At 43.2% G+C, this 12,351-nt stretch overlaps 1 gene segment (V, D, J or C); it reads right to left on the reverse strand.

Annotated features, from left to right (window-relative positions):
• Nucleotides 1-353: 353 nt before the first annotated feature.
• Nucleotides 354-11,914, reverse strand: LOC135537198 (T cell receptor beta chain MC.7.G5-like). The segment is given in 5 exon segments: nucleotides 354-472; nucleotides 1,550-1,656; nucleotides 1,842-1,865; nucleotides 2,071-2,421; nucleotides 11,744-11,914. Coding segments are annotated over 5 exon segments (585 nt in total).
• Between the last annotated feature and the right edge of the window lie 437 nt (nucleotides 11,915-12,351).

Genomic DNA, 12,351 nt, shown 5'->3' on the forward strand with positions numbered 1-12,351 from the left:
GCACTACATTATAGAGCACTACTTTATAGAGCACTACTTTATAGAGCACTACTTTATAGAGCACTACTTTTTAGTGCTCTACTTTATAGTGCACTACTTTATAGAGCACTACTTTTTAGTGCTCTACTTTATAGTACACTACTTTATAGTGCACTACTTTATAGAGCACTACTTTATAGAACAATACTTTTTAGTGCTCTACTTTATAGTGCACTACTTTATAGAGCACTACTTTATAGAGCACTACTTTTAGTGCTCTACTTTATAGTGCACTAGAGCTCTGGTGAAAAGTAGTGCACTAAAAAGTAGTGCTCTATAAAGAGAGCACTACTTTATAGAGCACTACTTTTAGTGCACTACTTTTCACCAGAGCTTTATGCCACACATGACGCCCTCCACTCCACCGAGCTCAGCTTCCACGGGTGGCCGGGTCTCGGTCAGGGATCAACTACATCTGTTTATCTGAGGAGCGCTGTACGGGAACACAGAGATACAGGATAAAGACAGTATGGTGTCTGTATGGAAACACAGAGATACAGGATAAAGACAGTATGGTGTCTGTATGGGAAACACAGAGATACAGAATAAAGACAGTATGGTGTCTGTATGGTGTCTGTATGGAAACACAGAGATACAGGATAAAGACAGTATGGTGTCTGTATGGGAACACAGAGATACAGGATAAAGACAGTATGGTGTCTGTATGGAAACACAGAGATACAGGATAAAGACAGTATGATGTCTGTATGGTGTCTGTATGGAAACACAGAGATACAGGATAAAGACAGTATGGTGTCTGTATGGGAAACACAGAGATACAGGATAAAGACAGTATGGTGTCTGTATGGAAACACAGAGATACAGGATAAAGACAGTATGGTGTCTGTATGGGAACACAGAGATACAGGATAAAGACAGTATGGTGTCTGTATGGAAACACAGAGATACAGGATAAAGACAGTATAGTGTCTGTATGGTGTCTGTATGGAAACACAGAGATACAGGATAAAGACAGTATGGTGTCTGTATGGGGAACACAGAGATACAGGATAAAGACAGTATGGTGTCTGTATGGAAACACAGAGATACAGGATAAAGACAGTATGGTGTCTGTATGGGAACACAGAGATACAGGATAAAGACAGTATGGTGTCTGTATGGGAACACAGAGATACAGGATAAAGACAGTATGGTGTCTGTATTGTGTCTGTATGGAAACACAGAGATACAGGATAAAGACAGTATGGTGTCTGTATGGAAACACAGAGATACAGAATAAAGACAGTATGGTGTCTGTATGGAAACACAGAGATACAGGATAAAGACAGTATGCTGCCCTCTTAGATCCTTTATTAGCACAGCGCTAGCCTGGTCCCAGATCTGTTCGTGCTTTCCTGCCAACTCCTACAGTATGTCGTTGTCATGCCGACCATAAGAGTTGGCAAGACAGCACAAACAGATCTGGAACCAGGCTAGCTGGCACAAGACATAGATTGAAGAAAGAGAGAAGGTTGTGTGATGTCCATCATCATAGTAGCAGTGAACTCACCTGAAACTTCCAAATCAGAGCCATGACGACCAGGCCGTAGAAGGTACTCTTAGCGATGAAGATGCTGTAGGCCAGCTTGGCAGTCTGGGTGCTCTTCACGTAGTACTCTACAAGGACAATAAGACATTGAAATGACCTTGACTAAGATGGTGTCAGGTTAATATTGTTCCGCAGATTAGGCATGACTAAATATGACAGTATTGTAAACAGTATTATGTAAAGTATAGGTTATATGTATTCCATGTATTTGGCATGAACAATAAGTAGTTCAGTATAGAATGGGCACATTTACCTGTCGTCATCCCTCCATCACCACCTTGACATAGAAGAAACAAAAGCGGTGTTTCCCATGACAGGCGAATGTACATCCTAGTTCTACATAACGATGTAGAGAAGCTCACTAGTTGACTTACGGTTTTACTAGAGAATGACAAACAAAGAGAAGCATACTATTGTCGTTCAATAAAACCTGTTTCTTCTCATAAACAAGGACAGTGTTTTAGTTCATAATTTGACCATACCTTCTTCTCCGTCAATGTGATCTGCAACATATATGTCATGGGTCCCATTGAAGAAGCGGACGGTGCAGGTGAATCTGTTCGAGGCCGTGTTCCATGTCTTGGCTGGGACTCTCAGTCTGCTGGTGATACTGTAGCGTCTGTTTTCATCCCTCAAGGCAGTGTTGTCGGTCCCCACTCCATCGGTGATGTTGGCGCCTCCATTTAACTGCCAGAACACAGTGACGTGGTCGGGGTAGAAGTCGGTGGCCACACACACCAAGGTCTTCTTCTTCTTCTTGTTTCTATCTTCACACTCCTTAGTGGAGGGTGGAAGGACTTTGACTTCGGGTGGAGTGACAGGGATGTCTGGCTCTGCAGGGAGGAAATAGAAGAAGCTTTAACCTTCAACAGTCAATCAATGGCTCTGTTTGTTGTTGACTAAGACCTGAACCTGAGTGCTTTAAAAGAGACGAGACAGAAATGACACCTATAAACCCGTCATGTCTATCGCCTTCTATAATCCGGTCCTGTCTTTCTCCTTCTATAAACCGGTCCTGTCTTTCTCCTTCTATAAACCGGTCCTGTCTTTCTCCTTCTATAAACCGGTCCTGTCTATCTCCTTCTATAAACCGGTCCTGTCTTTCTCCTTCTATAAACCGGTCCTGTCTATCTCCTTCTATAAACCCGTCCTGTCTATCTCCTTCTATAAACCGGTCCTGTCTATCTCCTTCTATAAACCGGTCCTGTCTTTCTCCTTCTATAAACCAGTCCTCTTTCTCCTTCTATAAACCGGTCCTGTCTTTCTCCTTCTATAAACCCGTCCTGTCTATCTCCTTCTATAAACCGGTCCTGTCTTTCTCCTTCTATAAACCGGTCCTGTCTATCTCCATCTATAAACCGGTCCTGTCTATCTCCTTCTATAAACCGGTCCTGTCTATCTCCTTCTATAAACCGGTCCTGTCTTTCTCCTTCTATAAACCGGTCCTGTCTTTCTCCTTCTATAAACCGGTCCTGTCTATCTCCTTCTATAAACCGGTCCTGTCTATCTCCTTCTATAAACCGGTCCTGTCTTTCTCCTTCTATAAACCCGTCCTGTCTTTCTCCTTCTATAAACCCGTCCTGTCTTTCTCCTTCTATAAACCCGTCCTGTCTTTCTCCTTCTATAAACCGGTCCTGTCTATCTCCTTCTATAAACCGGTCCTGTCTATCTCCTTCTATAAACCGGTCCTCTTTCTCCTTCTATAATCCGGTCCTGTCTTTCTCTTTCTATAAACCCGTCCTGTCTATCTCCTTCTATAAACTGGTCCTGTCTATCTCCTTCTATAAACCGGTCCTGTCTATCTCCTTCTATAAACTGGTCCTGTCTATGTCCTTCTGAAGTAAGGCTGGTTGAGGTTCACACTGATACAAGGTTACAGAAAGAGCCCTCTTCTCTCAACACTAGCAGAGTCTAGTTATATACACCCTAATGTGCTCCTCACGACTCTAGCAGAGTCTAGTTATATACACCCTAATGTGCTACTCACAACTCTAGCAGAGTCTAGTTACATACACCCTAATGTGCTCCTCACGACTCTAGCAGTGTCTAGTTATATACACCCTAATGTGCTCCTCACGACTCTAGCAGAGTCTAGTTATATACACCCTAATGTGCTCCTCACGACTCTAGCATTGTCTAGTTATATACACCTTAATGTGCTACTCACAACTCTAGCAGAGTCTAGTTACATACACCCTAATGTGCTCCTCACGACTCTAGCAGTGTCTAGTTATATACACCCTAATGTGCTCCTCATGACTCTAGCAGTCTAGTTATATACACCCTAATGTGCTCCTCACGACTCTAGCAGAGTCTAGTTATATACACCCTAATGTGCTTCTCTCAACACTAGCAGAGTCTAGTTATATACACCCTAATGTGCTCCTCACGACTCTAGCAGAGTCTAGTTATATACACCCTAATGTGCTTCTCTCAACTCTAGCAGTGTCTAGTTATATACACCCTAATGTGCTTCTCTCAACACTGGCAGAGTCTAGTTATATACACCTTAATGTGCTCCTCACGACTCTAGCAGAGTCTAGTTATATACACCCTAATGTGCTTCTCTCAACACTAGCAGTCTAGTTATATACACCCTAATGTGCTCCTCACAACTCTAGCAGAGTCTAGTTATATACACCCTAATGTGCTTCTCTCAACACTAGCAGAGTCTAGTTATATACACCCTAATGTGCTCCTCACGACTCTAGCAGAGTCTAGTTATATACACCCTAATGTGCTCCTCACGACTCTAGCAGAGTCTAGTTATATACACCCTAATGTGCTCCTCACGACTCTAGCAGAGTCTAGTTATATACACCCTAATGTGCTCCTCACGACTCTAGCAGAGTCCAGTGATATACACCCTAATGTGCTCCTCACGACTCTAGCAGAGTCCAGTGATATACACCCTAATGTGCTCCTCACGACTCTAGCAGAGTCCAGTGATATACACCCTAATGTGCTCCTCACGACTCTAGCAGAGTCTAGTTATATACACCCTAATGTGCTCCTCACGACTCTAGCATTGTCTAGTTATATACACCTTAATGTGCTACTCACAACTCTAGCAGAGTCTAGTTACATACACCCTAATGTGCTCCTCACGACTCTAGCAGTGTCTAGTTATATACACCCTAATGTGCTCCTCATGACTCTAGCAGTCTAGTTATATACACCCTAATGTGCTCCTCACGACTCTAGCAGAGTCTAGTTATATACACCCTAATGTGCTTCTCTCAACACTAGCAGAGTCTAGTTATATACACCCTAATGTGCTCCTCACGACTCTAGCAGAGTCTAGTTATATACACCCTAATGTGCTTCTCTCAACTCTAGCAGTGTCTAGTTATATACACCCTAATGTGCTTCTCTCAACACTGGCAGAGTCTAGTTATATACACCTTAATGTGCTCCTCACGACTCTAGCAGAGTCTAGTTATATACACCCTAATGTGCTTCTCTCAACACTAGCAGTCTAGTTATATACACCCTAATGTGCTCCTCACAACTCTAGCAGAGTCTAGTTATATACACCCTAATGTGCTTCTCTCAACACTAGCAGAGTCTAGTTATATACACCCTAATGTGCTCCTCACGACTCTAGCAGAGTCTAGTTATATACACCCTAATGTGCTCCTCACGACTCTAGCAGAGTCTAGTTATATACACCCTAATGTGCTCCTCACGACTCTAGCAGAGTCTAGTTATATACACCCTAATGTGCTCCTCACGACTCTAGCAGAGTCCAGTGATATACACCCTAATGTGCTCCTCACGACTCTAGCAGAGTCCAGTGATATACACCCTAATGTGCTCCTCACGACTCTAGCAGAGTCCAGTGATATACACCCTAATGTGCTCCTCACGACTCTAGCAGAGTCTAGTTATATACACCCTAATGTGCTCCTCACGACTCTAGCATTGTCTAGTTATATACACCTTAATGTGCTACTCACAACTCTAGCAGAGTCTAGTTACATACACCCTAATGTGCTCCTCACGACTCTAGCAGTGTCTAGTTATATACACCCTAATGTGCTCCTCATGACTCTAGCAGTCTAGTTATATACACCCTAATGTGCTCCTCACGACTCTAGCAGAGTCTAGTTATATACACCCTAATGTGCTTCTCTCAACACTAGCAGAGTCTAGTTATATACACCCTAATGTGCTCCTCACGACTCTAGCAGAGTCTAGTTATATACACCCTAATGTGCTTCTCTCAACTCTAGCAGTGTCTAGTTATATACACCCTAATGTGCTTCTCTCAACACTGGCAGAGTCTAGTTATATACACCTTAATGTGCTCCTCACGACTCTAGCAGAGTCTAGTTATATACACCCTAATGTGCTTCTCTCAACACTAGCAGTCTAGTTATATACACCCTAATGTGCTCCTCACAACTCTAGCAGAGTCTAGTTATATACACCCTAATGTGCTTCTCTCAACACTAGCAGAGTCTAGTTATATACACCCTAATGTGCTCCTCACGACTCTAGCAGAGTCTAGTTATATACACCCTAATGTGCTCCTCACGACTCTAGCAGAGTCTAGTTATATACACCCTAATGTGCTCCTCACGACTCTAGCAGAGTCTAGTTATATACACCCTAATGTGCTCCTCACGACTCTAGCAGAGTCCAGTGATATACACCCTAATGTGCTCCTCACGACTCTAGCAGAGTCCAGTGATATACACCCTAATGTGCTCCTCACGACTCTAGCAGAGTCCAGTGATATACACCCTAATGTGCTCCTCACGACTCTAGCAGAGTCTAGTTATATACACCCTAATGTGCTCCTCACGACTCTAGCAGAGTCCAGTGATATACACCCTAATGTGCTCCTCACGACTCTAGCAGAGTCTAGTTAAATACACCCTAATGTGCTCCTCACGACTCTAGCAGAGTCTAGTTATATACACCCTAATGTGCTCCTCTCAACACTAGCAGAGTCTAGTTATATACACCCTAATGTGCTCCTCTCAACACTGGCAGAGTCTTGCCTTTACCTCAGACTGTGAGTCTAGTTCCATTGTCGTAGTAAGTCTGTGTCTTGAAACTCACCGCTCATAACAGAGCTGATAACAACTAGAACCATGAGAGATGTAGACTGGGTCTGGACATAGAACCAGACCACTTCTCAATACCATGAGAGATGTAGACTGGGTCTGGGCATAGAGCCAGACCACTTCTCAATACCATGAGAGATGTAGACTGGGTCTGGGCATAGAACCAGACCACTTCTCAATACCATGAGAGATGTAGACTGGGTCTGGGCATAGAGCCAGACCACTTCTCAATACCATGAGAGATGTAGACTGGGTCTGGGCATAGAGCCAGACCACTTCTCAATACCATGAGAGATGTAGACTGGGTCTGGACATAGAGCCAGACCACTTCTCAATACCATGAGAGATGTAGACTGGGTCTGGACATAGAGCCAGACCACTTCTCAATACCATGAGAGATGTAGACTGGGTCTGGACATAGAACCAGACCACTTCTCAATACCATGAGAGATGTAGACTGGGTCTGGGCATAGAACCAGACCACTTCTCAATACCATGAGAGATGTAGACTGGGTCTGGGCATAGAACCAGACCACTTCTCAATACCATGAGAGATGTAGACTGGGTCTGGGCATAGAACCAGACCACTTCTCAATACCATGAGAGATGTAGACTGGGTCTGGGCAGAGCCAGACCACTTCTCAATACCATGAGAGATGTAGACTGGGTCTGGGCATAGAGCCAGACCACTTCTCAATACCATGAGAGATGTAGACTGGATCTGGGCATAGAACCAGACCACTTCTCAATACCATGAGAGATGTAGACTGGGTCTGGACATAGAGCCAGACCACTTCTCAATACCATGAGAGATGTAGACTGGGTCTGGACATAGAGCCAGACCACTTCTCAATACCATGAGAGATGTAGACTGGGTCTGGACATAGAGCCAGACCACTTCTCAATACCATGAGAGATGTAGACTGGGTCTGGACATAGAGCCAGACCACTTCTCAATACCATGAGAGATGTAGACTGGGTCTGGACATAGAGCCAGACCACTTCTCAATACCATGAGAGATGTAGACTGGGTCTGGGCATAGAGCCAGACCACTTCTCAATACCATGAGAGATGTAGACTGGGTCTGGACATAGAGCCAGACCACTTCTCAATACCATGAGAGATGTAGACTGGGTCTGGACAGAGCCAGACCACTTCTCAATACCATGAGAGATGTAGACTGGGTCTGGGCATAGAACCAGACCACTTCTCAATACCATGAGAGATGTAGACTGGGTCTGGGCATAGAACCAGACCACTTCTCAATACCATGAGAGATGTAGACTGGGTCTGGGCATAGAACCAGACCACTTCTCAATACCATGAGAGATGTAGACTGGGTCTGGACATAGAGCCAGACCACTTCTCAATACCATGAGAGATGTAGACTGGGTCTGGGCATAGAACCAGACCACTTCTCAATACCATGAGAGATGTAGACTGGGTCTGGGCATAGAACCAGACCACTTCTCAATACCATGAGAGATGTAGACTGGGTCTGGACATAGAGCCAGACCACTTCTCAATACCATGAGAGATGTAGACTGGGTCTGGACATAGAGCCAGACCACTTCTCAATACCATGAGAGATGTAGACTGGGTCTGGACATAGAGCCAGACCACTTCTCAATACCATGAGAGATGTAGACTGGGTCTGGGCATAGAGCCAGACCACTTCTCAATACCATGAGAGATGTAGACTGGGTCTGGACATAGAGCCAGACCACTTCTCAATACCATGAGAGATGTAGACTGGGTCTGGGCATAGAACCAGACCACTTCTCAATACCATGAGAGATGTAGACTGGGTCTGGACATAGAGCCAGACCACTTCTCAATACCATGAGAGATGTAGACTGGGTCTGGACATAGAACCAGACCACTTCTCAATACCATGAGAGATGTAGACTGGGTCTGGACATAGAGCCAGACCACTTCTCAATACCATGAGAGATGTAGACTGGGTCTGGACATAGAGCCAGACCACTTCTCAATACCATGAGAGATGTAGACTGGGTCTGGACATAGAGCCAGACCACTTCTCAATACCATGAGAGATGTAGACTGGGTCTGGGCATAGAACCAGACCACTTCTCAATACCATGAGAGATGTAGACTGGGTCTGGGCATAGAGCCAGACCACTTCTCAATACCATGAGAGATGTAGACTGGGTCTGGACATAGAGCCAGACCACTGTATACCTCAATACTGGTTCTGATACCTTGTTGTGTAAAATGTTAGAGGAAGATAGCTGATGTTTTTACTGTGATCCAGTTACATTAAAATAACCTTTTAGTTTAAAGCGTAACTGTTTTTATATTGCAGAATATTGTACATGTTTTCTCCATGCTAGTACGTAACATTTGGTAGTATATTTTCTTACCTAAAACGGTGAGTTTGGTGCCAGCTCCAAAGTATGCTTCACGCATACAAGCGCAGAGCGACAAGGCTGTATCCTAAAGTCTCTAGTTCTGACAAGGACTCTGGACTTTCTCAACCTTTGTTACTCTGTCAGAAGTACATTCAAATACTTTTCACAGTAACTCAGCAACGGGTATAATCTAAATGATAAACAAATACATTATTGTGACTATTTTTCGAATGAAATGTAAGTGGTTTCCATCTCCAACAGTCATTTGGTTAATTGTATTATTTTTATTTTGGTGTTTTGTCGAGAACAGTTAACGGGGTTCCTCCACTGAAGTCAGCCTGGCCGCCACCATTAACACAGTACAGTGGAATACTGCTCTAATATAGATATATAGACGTGCTGAGCCACCATTAACACAGTACAGTGGAATACTGCTCTAATATAGATATATAGACGTGCTGAGCCACCATTAACACAGTACAGTGGAACACTGCTCTAATATAGATATATAGACATGCTGAGCCACCATTAACACAGTACAGTGGAACACTGCTCTAATATAGATATATAGACGTGCTGAGCCACCATTAACACAGTACAGTGGAACACTGCTCTAATATATATATATAGACGTGCTGAGCCTGGCACCACTAACACAGTACAGTGGAACACTGCTCTAATATAGATATATAGACATGCTGAGCCACCATTAACACAGTACAGTGGAACACTGCTCTAATATAGATATATAGACGTGCTGAGCCTGGCACCACTAACACAGTACAGTGGAACACTGCTCTAATATAGATATATAGACATGCTGAGCCACCATTAACACAGTACAGTGGAACACTGCTCTAATATAGATATATAGACATGCTGAGCCACCATTAACACAGTACAGTGGAACACTGCTCTAATATAGATATATAGACGTGCTGAGCCTGGTCGGCACCATTAACACAGTACAGTGGAACACTGCTCTAATATAGATATATAGACATGCTGAGCCTGGCACCATTAACACAGTACAGTGGAACACTGCTCTAATATAGATATATAGACATGCTGAGCCACCATTAACACAGTACAGTGGAACACTGCTCTAATATAGATATATAGACATGCTGAGCCTGGCACCATTAACACAGTACAGTGGAATACTGCTCTAATATAGATATATAGACGTGCTGAGCCTGGCACCACTAACACAGTACAGTGGAACACTGCTCTAATATAGATATATAGACGTGCTGAGCCTGGCGGCACCATTAACACAGTACAGTGGAACACTGCTCTAATATAGATATATAGACATGCTGAGCCTGGCACCATTAACACAGTACAGTGGAACACTGCTCTAATATAGATATATAGACATGCTGAGCCTGGCACCATTAACACAGTACAGTGGAACACTGCTCTAATATAGATATATAGACGTGCTGAGCCACCATTAACACAGTACAGTGGAACACTGCTCTAATATAGATATATAGACGTGCTGAGCCTGGCACCACTAACACAGTACAGTGGAACACTGCTCTAATATAGATATATAGACGTGCTGAGCCTGGTCGGCACCATTAACACAGTACAGTGGAACACTGCTCTAATATAGATATATAGACATGCTGAGCCTGGCACCATTAACACAGTACAGTGGAATACTGCTCTAATATAGATATATAGACATGCTGAGCCACCATTAGCACAGTACAGTGGAACACTGCTCTAATATAGATATATAGACGTGCTGAGCCTGGCCGGCACCATTAACACAGTACAGTGGAACACTGCTCTAATATAGATATATAGACATGCTGAGCCACCATTAACACAGTACAGTGGAACACTGCTCTAATATAGATATATAGACATGCTGAGCCACCATTAACACAGTACAGTGGAACACTGCTCTAATATAGATATATAGACGTGCTGAGCCTGGCCGGCACCATTAACACAGTACAGTGGAACACTGCTCTGATATAGATATATAGACATGCTGAGCCTGGCACCATTAACACAGTACAGTGGAACACTGCTCTAATATAGATATATAGACGTGCTGAGCCACCATTAACACAGTACAGTGGAACACTGCTCTAATATAGATATATAGACATGCTGAGCCACCATTAACACAGTACAGTGGAACACTGCTCTAATATAGATATATAGACATGCTGAGCCACCATTAGCACAGTACAGTGGAACACTGCTCTAATATAGATATATAGACATGCTGAGCCTGGCACCATTAGCACAGTACAGTGGAACACTGCTCTAATATAGATATATAGACATGCTGAGCCTGGCACCATTAACACAGTACAGTGGAACACTGCTCTAATATAGATATATAGACATGCTGAGCCACCATTAACACAGTACAGTGGAACACTGCTCTAATATATATATATAGACGTCTTGAGCCTGGCACCATCAGCACAGTACAGTGGAACACTGCTCTAATATAGATTTAATCTCTAGCTGTGCTGTTTTCTAGAACTTTCCATCCCGATCACGACCTTTGATAAATCTATTCTCCTAATGCCAACCAACACCCTGTTCTTACCGGTTTAGAACACATAGATGAGACAAACATACTATAATCTACTAGGATATCACATCTCTCTTCTCACAATTATGCTGTCTAACTCAAACGACACGTGAAGGCAAACATAGTGTACGGATGACTTACCGAGAACTGTTAATTTGGTGCCTGAACCGAAATGTGCCTCATAGTTGGCACAGTGTACAGGCTTAGCATCAGAAAGCATTGAGTGGAGTAACACTAGTATGAACTAATCTAATGCACTGAATCCACAACCAACTAACTCCTCACATCACTATGCTACTACACCACACATAGAGACCCATTAGTTCCATCATGGGGAATATTCTCTTACCCAGAACAGTCAGTTTGGTTCCTGCTCCAAAGAATGCAGGATTATAGTTGTCACAGTGCAGACATACTGAGCAGTAATGGACCAACTACTACGGCCTTGTTCTATGCTTTTGGCATCAGAAATACTTTAAGAATGCTTGCTTTTAGTCAATTATTCATGTTTTTATGAAGAAAGAAAATAAAAAAATCATACATTTCACGATAAGAAAGTAGGAAGTATTTACCTAAAACAGTGAGTTTGGTTCCTTTGCCAAAGAAGGCTGGTTGGTTTAAAGTCACAGCGTTTTCACATCAACCCTTTAGTTCAGCTTGACCACTTTAGGAGACTCTTATTGGCAACGAAACACCTTCAGGGTTACATATTCACATACATATTATGAATCTTTAAGAAGTTAACTTAC

Source organism: Oncorhynchus masou, unplaced genomic scaffold, assembly GCF_036934945.1.
Source record: "Oncorhynchus masou masou isolate Uvic2021 unplaced genomic scaffold, UVic_Omas_1.1 unplaced_scaffold_722, whole genome shotgun sequence".
Taxonomy (NCBI): Eukaryota; Metazoa; Chordata; class Actinopteri; order Salmoniformes; family Salmonidae; genus Oncorhynchus; species Oncorhynchus masou.